We start from the raw sequence: 19823 nt of genomic DNA, 5'->3' as shown, positions 1-19823 counted from the left end.
GGGGAGGTGCGCGCGCACCTCTCCAAACGGGCGGTGCCACTCTCCATTTGGAGAGGTGCGCGCGCACCACTGCCCGTTCAAAGAGGTGCGCGCGCACCGGGCGGCTGGGAGCTGCAGGTTGCCGACCCGTGTCCTAGGCCTTCAGCTGGGTTTTATAAAACCTTTTCGCTTTAGGCCTCTGCTGCCATGTGGAAAAAAAAATAAGGTTCAATCAATCAATTTCAACTTCTTGCGGGGGAAAAATAAGATCTTGCAAATTTGGAATTGATTGATTGAATTTTTTAGTTCCACCCAGTCTACCGTTACCACCGCAGTCATGCCCACCGAATTGGCCACACCAACCCAATGGGCCATGCCCCCCAGCACCTGATGATACATAAGTGGGTTTTGGGTTGCAGTTTGGGCACTCGATCTGTAAAAGGTTCGCCATCACTGATCTAGGGCGAAGACAGGGATGAGGAAGGCTGAGAACCTCTTGGATGCTAGGAAGATACAGCCATGATGCAGCCAAGAAGGAAGATACAGTGGGGCTTTTGGTGCTGTCTGAGCTTGGCAGTTATCAAATGAAGTAACATCATCAGTGTGAAGATATAGCCAACTACACATATTACTGCTAATTTTAGAATAAATGTCTTGATTTCAGATGACTTCCTTTGTGAAGAGCTTATCTTTGCAAACATCCTTTTTAAGAAGGTAAGGACTTCTGGATCATTCCAGGATCCATCTTCAACTCCCAATGATCACCCAGATACTTCTGGAGTGCCCAAAAGCAGAAGATTAAGATATATGGATTACTGTTCATGCCCAATCTTTCCCTCATACCACATCCATGGAACACTCAGTCATGCCATTTGGTGAGAAATATGTTGTGAGGCTATATTTAAGTTCCTGCCTTGTTTAACTTCCATATAATAATTTAGTTGTCCAGTTGGATAATCCAGATTATCTTCTTCCTAATTTAGCTAGGAGGGCTCTCTCTACATTCCATATGCTAATGATGATGCAATATTGAGTCTAATACTGCAAAGAATCCCAATTACAGATAAACAAACAATAGCATTTTTGATACCCTCCAATTATTTCTAGCATATCTATAAGACTGCACAAGTGTCATGTTTCAAATAATTGGGTGGGGAATTTCAGGTCTCACGTAGATTAAGGGTAAAGGACAGATATGATGGCTTGACTGCTCAAAAGAATTCCGTGGCCATCTTGCAATTCTACTGGACAAGAACAGGGGACACTATCTTTCAGTCATCTGTTAATTATTTCAAGCAAAATCATAGGCCCAACACATTTATGAAGAACAGTTTGGACCATTTTCTAAGTTTTGAAAAGTTTGAATGTTCAAATTCCTCTCATATTTCTACATTTGTTCTGGTCATAAGCTGCTCCTTTGTGTTCAGGTCTGGCCTCAGAATGATAATGTAGCACTTGGAGATGAAGATACAGCCCAGCAGACCAGTACTGGAGGCCAGGATGGAGAAGACCTGCACAGCCACCATGTATTTCCCTTTGGTGCTTAGGTAGGTAGGCACAAAGGTCACCCAGACACTGCAGAAGACCAGCATGCTGAAGGTGATCAGCGTGGCTTCATTGAAGGCCCCGGGCAGATTCCTGGCCAGGAAAGCCACCGTGAAGCAGATGGCAGCCAGGAAGCCCATGTAGCTGAGGGTGGTGTAGAACATGATAACGGTCCCTTCTTTGCATTGCAGGATGATTTTTCCAGGCTGGGAGTGGAGGTCAGAGTGAGGGAAAGGGGGAGAAACTCCCAGCCAAATGAAGCAGATGATAATTTGAACAGCAGAACAAGAAAGGATGATGGAATTGGCCAAAATCTTCCCCAACCATTTCTTCACTTGGTTTCCTGGTTTTGTGGCCAGGAAAGCCAGCACTACTGTGATGGTTTTGGCCAAGAGAGAAGAAACGGCAACTGAGAAGATGATGCTGAAAACTGTTTGTCTGAGAAGGCAGGTGGCTTTCCTTGGTTGACCAATAAAGAGAAAAGAAGACAAGAAACAAAGTAGGAGAGAGACCAGGAGGATGTAGGAGAGGTCCCTGTTGTTGGCTTTGACAATGGGAGTTTCTCGGTATTTAATGAAGATGATTAAGACAAGGCCTGTGGTTAGGAATAAGAATAGGGCAAAAGAGACCATGATGATGCCCAGATATTCTTCATAAGACAGGAAGGTTACAACTTTGGGGATACATTGGACTCTGTCCTCATTTGGATATTTATCATCCAGACACTTGGTGCATTTTTCCATATCTGAAAAAGCCAAAAATCAATGTTTATATATTTAACATTATATTCCTTTCTCTTACAAGAAACACAGTTTTGGGACAACAGCTGATACTAGAAGCATTTTCCAATATATATTTCTTAACATCTCCACAAGAAGAAGATAGTAGAAAATCATTTTATAAACAATGTAAAGCTAAGGTTGATGAAACTGGAGGAAATCCTAGGCCTGAATGATTTCCTATATAATGTGCAGAATCTTCATAATAACCTAATTATTAGAGGTAAATATGAAACAGTTATTTTTTTCTAGGCACACTTCATAGGTCCTTCTAGATGGCACTTCTTAATACACTGAATACAGAGGATTTTATAAAATCTAGTTGTTGGGCAGAGAAAACTGGAACTACAAATAATCTGGAATATTTACTAGGACCCAGTGCTTTTTTTATAAAAGAAAAAGGTGCCGGAACTCACAGATGTCATACAACCCGCCTTGCCTACCCTACAAGGTTCCATCCAAAAAAGGTGCTGGAACTCCGTTCCGAGTGTTCTATGACAAAAAAAGCCCTGCTAGGACCAATAGTAATATTCGTATAATGAGTGCATCCATAACTATCCACACATTCAGTGACAACCAGTCTGTTCCAAAATTGTATCCCAGTACCTTAGAAATTAAGGCTGTCAACTTTAAAGGAAATGTTCTTTCTTGATTTACATATTTATACCGTATGTTTAATTAGTGTGTCTGCCATACTGGAGAAATGAGACTAAAACTGACTACCTAGTTTCTAGAACTGGAGTGAGATGAGATGGAGGTGAGGTCATGAGAATATGCCCCTCAAACAGAGTAAGTAAAGCATCTTTTGCTGCAATCATTATGAATCAATTTTCCCCAATGGGAAGCTTATATAGAGTACATCACAATAATCCTTCTAGGGGGTGAACCTATAACAATTCCTCAAGTCTAAAAGAACTCAAATGTTCCTAAAAAGGTAAACATCCAAATTAAAATGCCGAAGAGATTTTTCTGCTATTAGTAAAGCTTACCCAATTTGCCACACCCTCCTATTTCTTCCCAGCCCCTTCTTTGGTGCTTTTTTCCTATTCCCCTTAGATAAGAAATCGTGCAGGTTGAAAATAAGAAAATCAGAAAACTTCAATCTGTCTTTTAATTTGCACTGTAATGAAAATGCTCTGGATGGATCCACCTCCACAAGGCCTTCCATTGTCTTTAATGTGACCCACCTTCCTGAGTGGAGATGGTCCCCTCTGGACAAGGAACACAGTCATAGCAGCAAACTGGCTGTCCTTCTTGAACCCTCTTGAAAAATCCAGGATGACAATTTTCCACACATTTGGACTGAGGCAGGGACTAAGCAGAAAAACAAGGAATGCCAAAGAAAATGTGTTAGGACTCACCATCCATGGAAAATGGAGGTAAACCTGGACATTAATCAAGTAGTCTCTGGGCTTCACTTAGGTAAACATGAAGTCTCTGGCTCATTCCAAACAGAGGTGAAATTCAAGGTGCTGGTTATCACCTATAAAGCCCTACATGGCCTGGGTCCGGAGTATTTGAGGGAACACCTGCTGCCGGCATCAAATGCCCTTCGCCCAGTGCGCTCCCACAGGGAGGGCCTGCTCAGGGTCCCTCCGGTAAGAGATTGCCGGCGGGTGTTACCCAGGGATAGGGCCTTCTCAGTGGGGGCGCCTGCCCTCTGGAACCAGCTGCCCGTGGAACTTAGGACTGCCCCCGACCTCCGATCATTCCGCCGGGGCCTGAAGACCTGGCTCTTTGAGCTCTCGGGCCCAGGCTGAGGAGAAATTTATTTTAATTGGGTTTTTTTTAACTGTACAGGGTTGGTTTAATCTTTTTTAAATTGGTTTTTAACTTTTGTATGGTTGATTTTTAACTCCCTGTAAACCGCCCTGAGTCCTCAGGGAAAGGGCGGTATAGAAATGCAATAAAATAAATAAATAAATAAATAAATAAATGAGCAGATTCTTCATTTTTTCATCCCTTTTGCTTTTGGCATCTAACATGGCAATAAAAGACTTTTCCAAGCCTGGAGGGATGGAATTGAGAAAAGATTTAAACATTCAGTGACAACCAGTCTGTTCCAAAATTGTATCCCAGTACCTTAGAAATTAAGGCTGTCAACTTTAAAGGAAATGTTCTTTGTTGATTTACATATCTATATGTTTAATAGGGACGCGGTGGCTCAGTGGGTTAGGACGCTGAGCTTGTCGATCAGAAGGTCGGCAGTTTGGCAGGTCGAATCCCGAGTGCCGCATAGCAGAGTGAGCGCCTGTTACTCATCCCAGCTTCTGCCCACCTAGCAGTTCGAAAGCACGTAAAAATGCAAGTAGAAAAATAGGGACCACTACGGTGGGAAGGTAACAGCGTTCCATGCGCCTTTGGCATCTAGTCATGCCGGCCACATGACCACGGAGACATCCTCGGACAAACGCTGGGTCTTCGGCTTTGAAATGGAGATGAGCACCGGCCCCTAGAGTCGGAAACGACTAGCACGCATGTGCTAGCACGCATGTGCGGGGGAAACTTTACCTTTACCTTTATGTTTAATTAGTGTGTCTGCCATACTGGAGAAATGAGACTAAAACTGACCACCTAGTTTCTAGAACTGGAGTGAGATGAGATGGAGGTGAGGTCATGAGAATATGCCCCTCAAACAGAGTAAGTAAAGCATCTTTTGCTGCAATCATTGGGACATGAGAATGAAACCTGTGTCAGAAAGGGATATTTTTAAGACCAAGCTAGGTATTTATAATGCCTTGGTAAAATCACACGTGGAATACTGCATCCAGTTTTGGTCATCACATTATAATAAAGATGTTGAGACTCTAAAACAGTGCAGAGAAGAACTAAGATGATTAGGCGCCTGAAGGCTAAAGCATATGAAGAATGGTTGTGGGAAATGGGTATGTCTAGTTTAGTGAAAGGAAGGACTAGGGGTGACATGATAGCAATGTTCCAATATTTGAGGGGCTGCCACAAAGAAGAGGTCAACCCATTTTCCAAAACACCAGAAGACAAGACAAAAAACTATGAATGGAAACTAATCAAGGACAGAAGCAACATGGAACTAAGGAGAATTTCTTAACTGTGAGAACAATTAACCAGTGAAATGGCCTGCCTTCAGAAGTTGTGGGTGCTCCATCATTGGAGAATTTTAAGAAGAGACTGGACAGCTATTTGTCAGAAATGCTATAGGGTCTCCTGCTTGAGCAGGGGGTTGAACTGGAAGACCATCTAGGTCCCTTCCAACTCTCTTATTCTGCATTCTGTATTGCTATTTGAATACAAAAATTTTTTGAATAGCAATAGCAATAGTACTAAGACTTATAATGCTTTATAGCTCTCTTTAAGTGGTTTACAGAGTCAGCATATTGCACCTCATTTTACCGACCTTGGAAGGATGGAAGGCTGAGTCAACCTTGACTGGTGAGACTCAAACTGCCAAACTGGCAGCTGGCAGTCAGCAGGAGTAGCCTGTAGTACTACATTCTAACCACTGCGCCACCATGGCTCTTCAATCTGAAGCTATTAGTTACACATTTCCCAGCTCTTGTGGATGATAATAAATTGTAGATAATCCACAGAATGGAATAGTACTGAAGCTTCCAAATCATTCTAAGAAACTAAGGTAGCTACTCCCCACATTCAAATCTCGCTGAAGGTCAACCACCTTGGGGACTAGGCTTAGCCCACTTGAAATGGGATCTCAGAGTTTGGAAAACAGAGAAAACACACCATTTCCTCCCACCTTGTTGAGCAACTTTAGCTGTGAATGAACATCTTGGATGATACTAAGTCTCTGTCTTTCAAAAGTGCCCAGGAACTCAATCCTGGGATCCTCCTTGAGGAGAACCAACAAGATTTTGATGCCCAGATCTGCTGCTAAATCTCCGTTTTGGTCCAAGTATAGTTTCATCTGGGAAATATTGCAAAACATATTCTTCTCCAAAAATGGATGAAACTAGAATTGAAACATTCAGAAATTTTAAGGAATTGTAATATGTGAAATATAAATATGCTTTATCCTACATTTGAACCTTTCTTCTATAGTTATCTAACTTGCAAATATGCTTAATTGGGAGAACGGATGTTACCACTATTGAATGAAAAAGGTTCAGAAATATTTATCAATTATATATTGACAAAATATACATTGAGAAAGTATAATTGACACACTTGGTCAATTGTAGGGAACATTCTAGAGCAGGTAACAAATAGACTGAACAACAGGAAAAAAAGATTATTTATAAACTTGAAAACAACAGGTTGACTACCAAAAAGCATGGATTTGTCAAGACGAAAGTGGTCCAGCTAATCTCCATGAAAGACCAGTTAGGAAACATACCCAGCTGAACTATTTCTACTTTATTTTAATACATTATCAGAATTTTGTAAGTCTGAAAATACATATCTCCCACCAACTCCTTTTTCAGCCTGAAACATTGGGCTCTTCTGAGTTTCTTTCTTTGCCATTATGCCCCTGTAGGCTTCCCCCTCTTATTTGATCCTTTCCTGGCAGCATCTCTTCTCCCCATCCCAAAAGGTGTTCTCACATATCATCACATTTCCTAAACAGATGCTGGTGATATAACTTCATTTCAGTAAAGAAATCAAACTAACAAACAATTTTGTGATGTGATTAGAAACCTGGTTAAATGCAAGGTGGCTTGTATGACAATTAAAAACTGTCAAAAATAATACTGAAATAATTTTTAATCCTTTTATTTTTTCTTAACAGAGTAGTTATAAATAACAATTTTTCTCTTTGTCATTAATACAGAAGAATTGATAAATCTTGGTGATGCAAGATTTGATGGAAGATTTATAACCCTCAGGCAAAGCTAACTTTATCTGATTTAAAGAGTACCAAGTTTCCAGAAAAATATTTATGATTTCCTCATAGAAACATGTCTCTGAGTAAAAAGCTGCAGAAAAATATCCCATTTTTGGGATTTGATAAACTGTAGTATCTCATATAAATAAATTAAATTAAAATAAATTAAAATAAATTAATGATGTATTGAAGAAGGATGATACCAAGCTTGGTAAGTATGTAAGTATACCCGAGAGCCAGTTTAGTCTAGCACCAGGCTAGAAAGCAAGAGACTGTTAATTAATTAACCTAATTATCAGGAGGTATTGTTAATAATTTGCTGAAATCAAGTTATATCACCAGCATTCATACAATCTATTGAGGAAATAACAAGGTATCTGCAAATATGGTGTGGGACCAGGAGACTGTGAGTTCATCCTCTTTAGCCATGGAAGCCAGCTGGGTGACCTTGGGCCAATCAGTCTCAGCCCAACAGGTTTGTTGTTGTGGGGGGAAAAAGAGGAGGATGCTGTATTGGATAGGTCTGCTACCTTTATTTGCAAATAAAAAAATATGAAAAAAATATCAAAATCATATTTGATTGCAAACTGAATATGAGTCTTAAAGACAACAAGACGACGACTATGGGAGAATTTCGCCAACACAATTTCTTAGTTGGAGAAGTGAGGATACAGCACTCTTCCAATAAATGAAAGATGTTAGACAGAACCTTAAGATCTGCTTACTATTATTCCAGAGAATCAGATGTGCAAAAATAAATTCAATTACACGAGAGGAGACTCTGCATGAATGAGAGGAAAAATACCCTGAAAGGAGGAGCAGTTTAAGAGCTGAGCCACTGAATGAAAGTTCAGTTTCCCCTTCACTTAAATCTGAATATCTTAATGCAAAAATTGAGCAGCCATCAATGAAAAAAACTGGGATTCTTGCAGAGAGCAGGGGTTGGGTTTGATGGTCAGAGTTCCCTTCAAATTTATAAAGGTAAAAATTCCACAGGGCTAATCACAAACCCATACATACAGGAATTTATTTAAAAATGCATGCAGCCTTTTTAAATTAGCAATGTTTAATTTCGAAATTTACCTGTCATGCTATCTACTCTTTGGAACTTTAGTCGCTGAGCAATTAGTTTGGCCAAATCTGTTGGCCTTTCATAGCATAAATAGGTTGAGATGGATCCCCTAATCCAAAGGAGATTAATGGATCCATAACAGGACCCCATACCTGCCATGGCTGCAGCCTTGGAATCCCCAACATTTTTTCATCCTCCTTTCTTCTCTTCCTCGATCTGGAGGAATAGGCAGCATTCAATGCCTGCGCCAGAGTCTCAAAGAAACTGTAGTCAAAATGATGATTTTTGATCTTGATCCTGTTCCTTTTCTCTTGAGTCTCCAGTGGTGCTTTCTGGGTGCACGTTTTCTGGCTTTTGACAGAAAATATATGCTTTGAAAAAGAACAGTGAAAATAATGATCTTGAAACTGGGGAGCTGCAAAGAAATAGGGTTCAAAACCATCATCATTTGGCCTTTCTTTTGACAGATAACCAAAGTTCCAAATACTATGGACATATTTGAGAAGTCTATTCCTTTTTATTGAATACATTATAAAATTTGGAAGGATCCAGACTTTCCCTTCAATGGGTCCAGGCATATCTTCAAGTATTACATGGAAAGGAAGAACTCTGTCTAAAATGGGAACATTTTCTATGAAGTGAACAAAGACATTGACTTGTCTCCACTTAGAAATGGCACCCCTGAAGAGTACCGTACGTCCAACCATTGAGAATTGTTGTGATATAACAACACAAATTTCATTCTTAACAAGCATAGGAGTAAAAGTCCTCATGAAATTCTCTCCATTGTCTGTGTCAGAAGCAAAGAGACCAATCAAGGTCCATCTGAAATGGAGGAGAAGTTGGACAATTGCTGGGTAGTTGATTTCTTCTTTGGGGAGGATCCGGTGGAAAAAAGGGAATTGACTTTTATCACTCAGAGCCTCTGAAGCAATTCTATCTCTGATCTGAAAAAGCAATGAAGAATGCTGTGTTATATCTGGGGTCAGATCAAGTCCAAAATACTAGATATTAACAAATTCAATCCTGTTTTGATGAACATTCTAGAATAGTTTGTTGATTAGACATTGTTTAAAATATTAAAGAGAATATTGACAAGACTGTATATAAAAACTGAATACAAGAAACATTAAGCAAAAAATAAAAAATACAAATCATACTTGTATCACCCTATAATTTACTACGGTTAGATTCACATGTGCAAATGTCAACCAAAGTGTTGTGTTTCCATAAAGGGTCCCATTATTTGTAGCTTTAAGTTTTGCTACATCTTTCTCTGCTTCTATATCTTTGCTTCAGATTCTTTGTGCAGCAATCATTTTGGCTACTTCTCCATTTGTACAGGAAGACCACAGCTCCTAATATAATTTGTATAATTGTTGTATAATCCAAGAAGTGCTTAATTGAACTTTTGTCTGTTCTAACAGACACAATATGGGAAGTCTGACAGTTTCATGTGTTTAATTTTATACAACAATTATATACCCTGACTTTATACAAAGAAGAAATTGTGTAAATTCCCATTTAAGTTCTGAGGGCAGCTGCTGAAGTTCTTTTATACACCCACAAAATACTCCTCAGATGCTGTGATTGAATTTGTTCTAGTAGTGATATACCTGTATACTAAGCCCCAAACTTCAGTTCATTTCTTATAAGGGCTTGTGGTAACTTTGGCATTATATACTTCAATAAATGGGAAGAAAACTGGATAGCTATGAATTTTCTTTTAACTTTAAGCAGTGGACTCAATCGAGTCTTTTCTCTAAGTGCCTCCTTTGAGGGGAGCAATATCTAGTTTCAGAGAAAATTAACCTTAGGTAAGGAAAACGGTTACTATCAAATATGCATCTATAGCTATATTGTCATTTTCCAAATATCATACTTTTGATTTTGATTCCTTAATAACCAGAGAATTATGGCAGCAGTTTTCTTAACATCCTACACCATCCAATTTATGAGTATGATAATAATATTGCATTATGAGTAAATCAGGGTGTTCTGGTATGTATTTAGCACCTTAGACATGCGTATTTCAAGATCCTTCATTAGCCATAGTAAGACATTAATATTTAGGCTGAATAACAAGGGTTCAAATATGCACCCTTCCCTTCCCCCTTGGTATCAATTCTTCTTCTAATGAGGACAAACCTCTCTCTCAAAAAAGTCCCTGTAGAAAGATCAGGGTCCACAGTCTGAGGTCCATTTTAAGGACAATCAATTTACTCCATAATATTTCTCCCTTTATTGTGTTAAATGCTGTATTAACATCTATAAAGCCAGCAAACTGTGGTTTACCTGACTTAGTCTATTATTAGGTATTTCAAGAAAAATCTGTTTTCAATATTGGATTATTAATTTATGTATTATTTATTATGCAAATTTATATCACCTTTAATTCAAAATTCCTTTTCTGTTAGGAATGCACTTTTCTTCTACCCAACCTCAAGTTTCCTTAAGAACAACATGGCATTAATTTTAGCCCCAACATCTACTAGATTAACTGGCCTGTTATTGCTACAGTCTTTTTATTCAATTTTTAATATATACCTAGACATTACTATTTCAACTTCAATCCAAACTGGATAAAACAGTTATTATTTCTATGTGAAAATGCACATGCCATTAGAGGGTTCCACAGTTAGGGATATTTTTGAATAGTTGAATAGTCAGTAGAAAGTCCTCTACAGGAACCTTATTGATCTTCAGATCTGTTATGGCAGACTTGAATATGAACAGTCAGCTAAAACATACAGTAGCTGACATGTTCACTAATATGGAGAAAAGCAGCTCTTGAATTCCATGGAGAAGATATGATTGCATTTATTGCTCACCTGCCATCACCTCATTCACTTTACCAGATACAGAAACACACACACAAACCTGTGGGACTTTGTAGGTATCTGCTAAGGTTGACATCTGGATGGAGATGTCCCTTCTAGCTCCATCAAGAAGAGCCAAAAGGGTCTCCTTCCTTCCACAGCTGTAGTTTGGAACATTGGCTTCTCCAGTGGAGAGCATGTCCAGCAAGGCATCTGAAGTGCGTAAAGTGCTCAAATAGTTGTCATGAATGTTGTATCCCAGTGTGAGATTGTGCAGGAGCTGGGAATTCTTGTTGACCACTTGAATGGCAAAAATTAATCGTAGAATTTTTGAAAAACCATAAGAAATCCTATTGTAAAAAAATCTTCATGTTATTTTCAAAATTCAGATGCTTGGCAAGTAACTCAGATGCCGGGGCCATGTGATCACATTTTGTGAACTACCGACAAGCAAAGTCAATGGGGAAGCCAGATTGAGATACTAATCCTTTAACAAACCGGTTTGTTAAAAACAGATCATGCCAAACCAATCTTAGTTCATTCTTTAATAAAGTGACTAAATTAGTAGACCAGCAAAATGCTATGGATGTAGTATACTTAGATTTCAGTAAGGCATTTGATAAATTAGACCACAACCTACTTCTTGGTAAGCTAGAAAAAGGTGAAACAGAGAATATCACCACCAGATGGATCTGTAGCTGGCTGGCAAACTGTACTCAATGAGTAGTCCTTAACGGCACTACATTCACATGAAGAGAAGTAAGCAGTGGGGTACCACAAGGTTCCATCTTAGGCCCAGTAATCTTCAATATCTTTATTAATGATTTAGATGAGGGAATTGAAGGGGAACTCATCAAATTTACAGATGACATTAAACTGGCAGGAGTAGCCAACACCCCAGAAGACAAACTCAGGATCCAAAAAGATCTTGACAAACTTGAACAATGGGCCCTATCCAACAAAATGAGTTTCAATGTGGAGAAAAACAAAGTTTTACATTTAGGCAGGAAAAATCAAAGTATAAATACAGATTGGGTGACACCTTGATTAAAAACAGTAACTGTGAGAGGGACCTTGGAATCCTAGTGGACGATCATTTAACCATGAGCCAGCAGTGTGCAGCAGCAGCAGCTAAAAAAGCTAATGCAATGGGTTGTATAAACAGAGGCATAGAATCAAGATCACGCGAAGTATTACTGTTGCTTTATAAAACCCTAGTAAGTCCACAGCTGGAATACTGCAGCCAATTTTGGTCACCATATCACAAAAAAGATGTTGAGAGTTTAGAAAAAATTCTGAGAAGAGCAACTAAGATGATCAATATCCTGGAGACTAAAACATACGAAGAACAGCTGCAGGACTTGGGTTTGGCTAGTCTAAAGAAAAGAATAGGGGAGATCTGATAGCAGTATTCCAGTATCCGAGGGGCTGCCACAAGGCAGAGGGGGTCAGGTTGTCCACCAAAGCACCAGATGGAAGGATGAGAAAGAATGGTTGGAAGCTGATCAAGGAGAGAAGCAACCTGGAATTAAGGAGAAACTTCCTGACAGTGAGGACAATTAACCAGTGGAATAGCTTGCCTCTAGAAATCGTGGGCACTCCATCACTGGAGATTTTTAGGAAGAGACTGGACAGTCACTAGCCTGAGATGGTATAGGTTCTCCTGCTTGAGCAGGAGGCTGGACTAGAAGACCTCCAAGATCTCATTTCTATTCTATTCTATTCTATTCTATTCTATTCTATTCTATTCTATTCTATTCTATTCTATTCTATTCTGTTCTGTTCTGTTCTGTTCTGTTCTGTTCTGTTCTGTTCTGTTCTATTCCTGTTACTAAACTAACAACTGCAGTAATTCACTTAACAACATGGCAAGAATGGTCATAACATGGATACAACTCACTTAAAAATTGTCTTTCTTAGCAACAGAAATTGTGGGCTCAGTTGTGGTTGTGAATGAAGGACTATCAGTATTTCAGATAAAATCCTGTCTGTCTCCACAAGTCTACTGGACCATAAGCCAACATTGATCCAAAACTAATGATCAGTCATGCAAATATGGAAATGGGCTAGGCCGAGGCAACTGCAATTGTTTCAATCACTACTTTAAACAAAAGTCAGTATTCAAGTGATGAACTCATGATTGGACTGGGAAACGAATATAATCTGGAGTTCTTTCACGGTTTTTTCAGCTTCATTTCTGGATCTGAGTCTCTTCCATAAAATAAGACAAAAAAGGGAAGTCATGGAAATAAAAATCATTCAGAAAATTAGATATGTCCTGCAATAAATAAATAAATGAAAAAAAGTAGAAACGGAGTGTTAGAAGTGAAAATGGAGGAAATGCAACTCCTTTGCTGTGAATGACTTACGAATCAGACTGACTAGAAGGAGCACTGTTGAAAGGAAACACTCGATGTGGTATTTCCGTTGCAGTGGTGACAATACCAATGAGGTGGTCTCCTGGGCTGTAATAGCTCCATGGATTGTTTCTGTCCTGCTGCTCCAAACTCAGCAGGCATTTCATTCTAAGCTTCCCAGAGACTAGATTGGGCACCAGCAGCATCAGAAACAGAAGAAGAAGCAGAAGTCGAGGTTCATACTTTATGGGGTGAACTAATCCCCTTCCCATTTCTAAATACAAACAACAAGATTTAGAAGATCTCAAATCAGTCTCGCAGGATGAAAATGCCAATGGCTTTCCATTCAGCTTCACCTGGAAAGGAGAGAAGGGTACACTCAAGAGCACAGACCCTGCCTGTCTTTGTCCCCACAGATCTTCACCTAATGCATTTATCCTTAGATCCTTTGCATATGGCTTCAATCTGATGTCTCTATCAAAGACAGAGAGATCTCAAAGGTCCAAATGGTCATAATTGCAATGAGAAGCAACTTCTCCTCTTGGGACCCTGAACTTCATCTGGGCTCCATGTGAAGAGGAGAGATTGGAGAAAAGCATGTTAGTGAACAATCACAGACACACTCCAGGGACTCTACTGTGTAGTGGTTGTGGTCCTTCCTATCTAGATATGTCCAGAAAGAGATGCAGAAAGAAGATAGTTCAACAGAAAGGGAATTGACTTCTGCTGTCCTTCAACACGGCCTCTTTTCTCCAGAGACTGCTGGGGAAGGTCAACTAAGTTGATGTCAATTAACTCTAGTGCTGGCTGTCATATAACACACATAAAACCATTAGTTCAGACAGAGAAATGTTTTAAATAAACATTTATTATTTGGCATTATTATTACATTGGCTTGCTTTTAATTCCAGCCACCCAATCTGCAACAAGTTTTTAAGATCTGCTCCACAAATACCCAGATCCCATATAGTTTTATACGCCAGGGGTCCCCAACCTGAGGACCCCAGCCCACTACTGGGCTGTGGCCTGTTGGCCATGTGAGTGGCTGGCCAGTGCTTGGATGTGTGTGTGTGTGCGCTCACCCCCCCCATTCACACTAGCGTCACCGTGACCATTGCACGGGCCTTAGTGTTACTGCTAGCATTGTGTGGGCCTTAGCATTGCTGCAAACATCAGGCTATTGGGGAAATGTTGCCTCAAATGTTAGGTTTCATTATTAGCATTTTAAAAATTGATATTACTACTTTTAACATGGCAGTCTGGGCCTCTTTTTTTAATTTTAAGAAAGCATGTTTTTCCATTTAGCCAAGGCCATTTCTTTTGCATGTGATAACTTGCATTTTCAGCAACTACACCATAAGGAGCATATTGTAAAATTTCTTGAATACACTTGCAAGTTTTAAGAAAGATGCAGTCTCAGCTAGGAAAATATTATCAATGTTTTGTATTGTTCAAATTTCACAAGCTATCAATGTATTTTTTGTTTGATCATTTGCTTGCTCGTGTATTACATGTACTGGCTTATAGCAACATGTATTCAGACACAAACAAAGCAGGCAAGGAGAGTGACTATGAGAGAAGCGATGATTCCCGAACCCATGAATATACGGAAGGATGCGAGACAACTAGAAGTAATACGACCAACCAGGGCAGGTTGACCAGTAACATGTTCAATGAGCAGAGCACAAAAACAGCCGATCTTATAAGTAAGCTTTCAAACCTCCAACATTTCACTCTGACGACATATATATACACATATCCCATCCAGGCCCCCTCAGCATCAGACATTGTGTCAGGCCTCCCAGCTAAACTAGACAGGAAGCATGACTCAAGTTGTGTAGTGAGTTCTTTGGAGGTAGTAATCAAGATGAGAGGTTGCAAACAGGAACATTGCTTTATTGAGACAAACAGGAACAGAACTGAATCAGAGACTTCTGCGCAGCTACTTATATGGTTGACCACTAGGTGGTGGCCAATATGTTTAAAGGAACCCATTCCCACCCCAAATCATCCAATGATCTTCTTGGAGACAGCAAGTCTGTGACCGTTACACAGACACACCAATTGAGCAACCTTAAGCAGTATTCAAACAGACACATGAAACAGTTCAAGTAAAGTCTCAACACATTACACCACTCCCCCCTAGTATGTACACACATTATTAATTTTATTTAAGAATAAAGTCTTGTAAATACCTTGCAGACCATCTGGGGGACCCAGGCAACCCCCGGTCTACCAGCTTGCCCGCCGGGCTGGGTAGACCAGGGTTCACAAAGTTCATATGAGTCTTCAGAGTGTGTGAACTGCCCTGCTTGGCTGCCGGTTTCTGGCTCTATTTGTAGACCTGAGGCCATGAGGTCTTCACTTAGTGGCCTTTCTGCAAAACACTTCCGCAATTGAGCAATATGGTGGTAAACGACTCATCCCCCATCCAGAGCCACCTTGTAGGAAAGAGGTCCTGAAATTGTGACAATGTTATCCGGCATCCACAAATTCCCATGGCCATAGTTCCAGGCCACACCCCATCACCCACTTGCAACTCCCTTGGAGCCTCTTGTTGTGATTCAGGGTCAGCCTGTGGGTTCGGCAGTTGGGTCGGATGATTCAGAGGAGGAGGAGGAGGAGGAGGGGTTTGGAGAGCCTGCAGAGGACAGTTCTGAGGCTTTGCAGAGTTCTCAGCCAGGCCCCTCCCATCTGGTTACTACTCAGACCCAGCTGTGTGAGCCTGACAGTGTGGATGAAGATGACCCACAGCTGGCCCTGTTCAAGGATGCCCGACGCAGGAGGCAGTCAATCAGGAGTAAACAGAGGAAGGCAATGGGACACCTCGGAAGGAGGCATAGAGAAGCCACGCCTTGAACTGTTTAAAAGGGAAATGTGTGGGAGGGCTGGTTGCTGAAGGCAACCGTTTGAGCAGCTTCTGTTTTTGTGGTTCGTATTTTGTTTTGCTTAGTTTGCTCTGTTTTGGATCTGTTTTGTGTAAATAAATTTGGCGGGCGTACTTCCAGCCTGTTGCCTTTTGTAAAGGGGTTGTCCCTGGCTTTTCTGCAGGGCCGGTAGTAGGCTGGAACAGAACACCTCTGGGTGTGAGGTGTCTGCTGCCACCCGGTCAAAATGCAACCTGTACAGTTTCATGATGAGCCTTCTTCCCCAGCGAAGCTCCGCTGGGCTCTTGCTTGTTGCTGTACAAGGCGTAGTGTGCTGGCAAAGCAAGAAATCAGCCAGCCTATGGTGCCAATCTCTGGTCACAATGGGCTTGAGTGACTCCTTTGTCGTGCGCACCATTCGTTCAACCTGCCTGTTAGTGGAGGAGTGAAAGGGAGCCGATGTTGCATGCCTTATGAGGTTAGTCCTCAAGAAGGCCTGAAACTCTGCCACTGTAAACTGGGCTCCGTTGTCTGAGACTACGATGTCCAGTAGCCCGTATGTGGCAAAAAGCTTTCTAAGCACCTGGATGGTCTTAGCAGTAGTCATAGTTGCAATAGGAATTACTTCCAACCATTTAGAGTGGCTGTTGACCACTATCAAAAATAGCTGTCCCTGAAAGGGCCAAGTGAACTCAATGTGAATCCTTGACCACGGTTTGTGAGTTTCCTCCCATCTGTCGACAGGAGCATGTGGCATTTCTGGTCTGGACTGTTGACACATGTAACACCTGTGTACTTGGGCCTCGATAGCCTTATCTAACCCTGGCCACCATAGGTAGCTTTGTGCCAATGCCTTCATCTGGACTATGCCCAGATGGCCCTCATGCAGAGACTCAAGCACACGCTGTCTTAATGAACTGGGGACAATAACCTGTTCCCCCATAAGATGCACCCTTTGTGAGCTGAAAGCTCATGTCTACGTGTGAAGTAGCTCTGGAACTCTGGTCCAGGGCTACTTTCAAGCCACCCTGTGTGGATCCATGACAAGACTCTACTTAAAACCTTGTCTGCAGCAGTTTCTGCAGCCACAACCCCAGCATAGAGGGGAAATTCAGGCAAATCTTTAACTGACAAAATACGAGTTGCTGGAGCCGGATCTGGCTCTACCTGTGGCAATGGCAACCTGCTAAGGCCGTCTGCGTGGCCCATGTCTTTGCCGGGTTTGTGAACCATCCTGTAGCTGTAGGCTGACATAAAAATAGACCATCTTAACATTCTAGGGGACAATATTTGAGGCATCTGCCTATCTGTAGCAAATAACCCCAACAGTGGCTTGTGGTCAGTGAAGACTATGAATTCCCTGCCATACAAGTAATCATGGAATTTCTTCACCCCGGCCACAATGGCCAAGGCCTCTTTGTCAATCTGTGCGTAATTGCGCTCAGCTGAGGACAATGTCCTTGAATAATAGGAAATGGGGACTTGAGTCCCATTACTTGACAAATGGCTTAGAACAGCCCCCACCCCATAAGGGGATGCATCACACGCAATGCATACAGGCAATGTTTCATTAAACTGTGTAAGCACTGAATTGGAGGAGAGTAGTGATTTTACTGCCTTAAAACTGTTTTCATGAACCTTGGTCCACTTTCATGGGGTATTTTTGTCTAAGAGCCAGTGTAACAGCTCTGCCACTGCGGCCTTGTTAGGAAGGAATGCATGGTAAAAATTAAGGAGACCCAGGAATGCTTGAAGTTTTCCCTTGGACCTGGGGCCTGGTGTCAGCTGAATGGCCTTCAGCTTGGACTCGGCAGGGTGGATGCCTTCAGCATCAATACGGAATCCTAAGAACTCAGTGGAAGGGACCCCAATGTTACATTTGTTTCTTTTTAATTTAAGTACCGCTTTGCAGAACCATTGAAGGACGGCTTTGAGCCGCCTTGCAAGCACCTCAGTGGACTCACCGGCGATGAGCACATCGTCGAAGTAGGGGCAAACCCCTGGAATGCCCTTGAGCATACGCTCCATAACTCCTTGGAAAAATCCTAGGGCTACGCTAACCCCGAATTGAAGGTGTTTGACTTTAAAAGCCCCCCAGTGTGTCACAATTGTTTGTGCAGCCACTGTGGCCTCATCCACAGGTAACTGCTGATAGGCCTGTGCCAAATCTAACTTAGCAAACACAGTACCCCCTTGCAGCGATGCCAAGATGTGACTAACGACTGGTACCGGGTACGTGTGCTGCTTAAGTGCCCTATTTATGGTTCACTTGTAATCAGCGCAAATTCTGACCTTCCCATTGGCCTTAAGTGGCATGACAATTGGGGTTTCCCATTCAACCCCATCTAAGGGCTGTAGTACCCCCTGACTGATTAGCTTGTCCAGCTCTGCATCGATTTTGTGTTTTAGTGCAAATGGCACTCTACGGGGTTTGATCCTAACAGGCATTACGGCAAGATCAAGTTTAAAGGCTATCAGGGAGCCCTTGTACTCTCCCAGGCTTGTGTCAAAATCATCTGTGAACTCTTCATACTGACGTCAAGTTAGCCACTTGTGTCCGGTGGATCCCAGTTACTTAAATGCCCAGAGCATCAAACCAATCAAGCCCTTTTAAACTTGTTCTCTAGCCCTCCACCACAATCACATCTAGGACCCCTGAAAACCCCTTGAACTTGACGGCCATTGTGGCCTTGCCTTTGACGGCTACTTGGAAATTCTGGAAGTCAGTCAGGATGATGTCGGATGGCCTAAGCTTGGCCCACCTCTTGCTGCAGTTGCACACGAACCGGAAAGTCTCCAGGGAAATGATGGATATAGCTGAACCAGTGTCCAGTTCCATCCTGAAAGAAACACCTTGCAACTGGACTTGAAGCTGAAGTTTGGGCTTAAGGGGGCAGTGAGCTCCCATACGGAAAACACTCTGACGGCTGGAGCAAAACCCTACTCTATGCGCCCCCGGGGCCCCGGTACCTCTCCTGATTGGATCATCCGATTGGCGGTCCTTCTGGTGACCACTACAGACTGATGTAATGTGGCCGGTTTTCCCGCAGGCCCAACACGTGGCTTTCCAGAACCAGCAGTCTGGTCATTGGTGGCGGCTGCCATAGCCCAAACACTGAGGGAAAGGAACTGCCCTGTAAGGCAGCTTCAGTTCCTTGTCATGGTGCTGTTGGATCTTGTCAACTTCATGGTCGAAGTCGGCGTCCTCTGGAAGTTTGGCATCCTCATGGTGGACAGCTTCCTTGTGAGGAGTGCCTCTGGTGGGCTGCAAGGCCTTCACGGCTCTGCCGAGAGCTTCATCCGCCATGACTTCTTTTAAGGCTTCCTGGAGCGAGAGAGTCTCTTTTGTAAAAAGTTTCTGTTGCAGCTCTCTGCTCCTTATTCCACAGATGAGTCGATCTTGAAGTCTTTCTTCCAAGTCTGAAAATTGGCACAGGCGCGAAGCTTGTCTCAATGCCGTGTTGAATTCCGTGGCCATCTCTCTGGATTGTTGAACTCATTGTTCGAAGGCGTGCCTCCACACAATCACTGACAGCTTGGGCTGGAAATGGTCGCTGAGCCGTTTTTTCAGGTCCATGTAAGTAACAGA

At 41.9% G+C, this 19823-nt stretch overlaps 1 protein-coding gene across 1 annotated transcript; it reads right to left on the bottom strand.

Moving 5' to 3' along the window:
* Nucleotides 1-1358: 1358 nt before the first annotated feature.
* LOC310645831 (vomeronasal type-2 receptor 26-like) lies at nt 1359-19541 on the bottom strand (the record flags this gene model as incomplete). The annotated part of the gene is made up of 7 exons (XM_083371850.1): nt 1359-2269; nt 3491-3617; nt 6034-6246; nt 8344-9138; nt 11072-11310; nt 13393-13723; nt 19419-19541. The coding sequence occupies 7 exons, from the start codon at nt 19539-19541 to the stop codon at nt 1359-1361; spliced, it is 2739 nt and encodes a 912-aa protein (XP_083227976.1).
* Nucleotides 19542-19823: the final 282 nt, after the last annotated feature.

The sequence above is a fragment of the Vipera ursinii genome (genome assembly GCF_947247035.1).
Source record: "Vipera ursinii genome assembly, chromosome: 12".
NCBI lineage: Eukaryota > Metazoa > Chordata > Lepidosauria > Squamata > Viperidae > Vipera > Vipera ursinii.
This window is presented reverse-complemented; position numbering and strand designations above follow the sequence as displayed.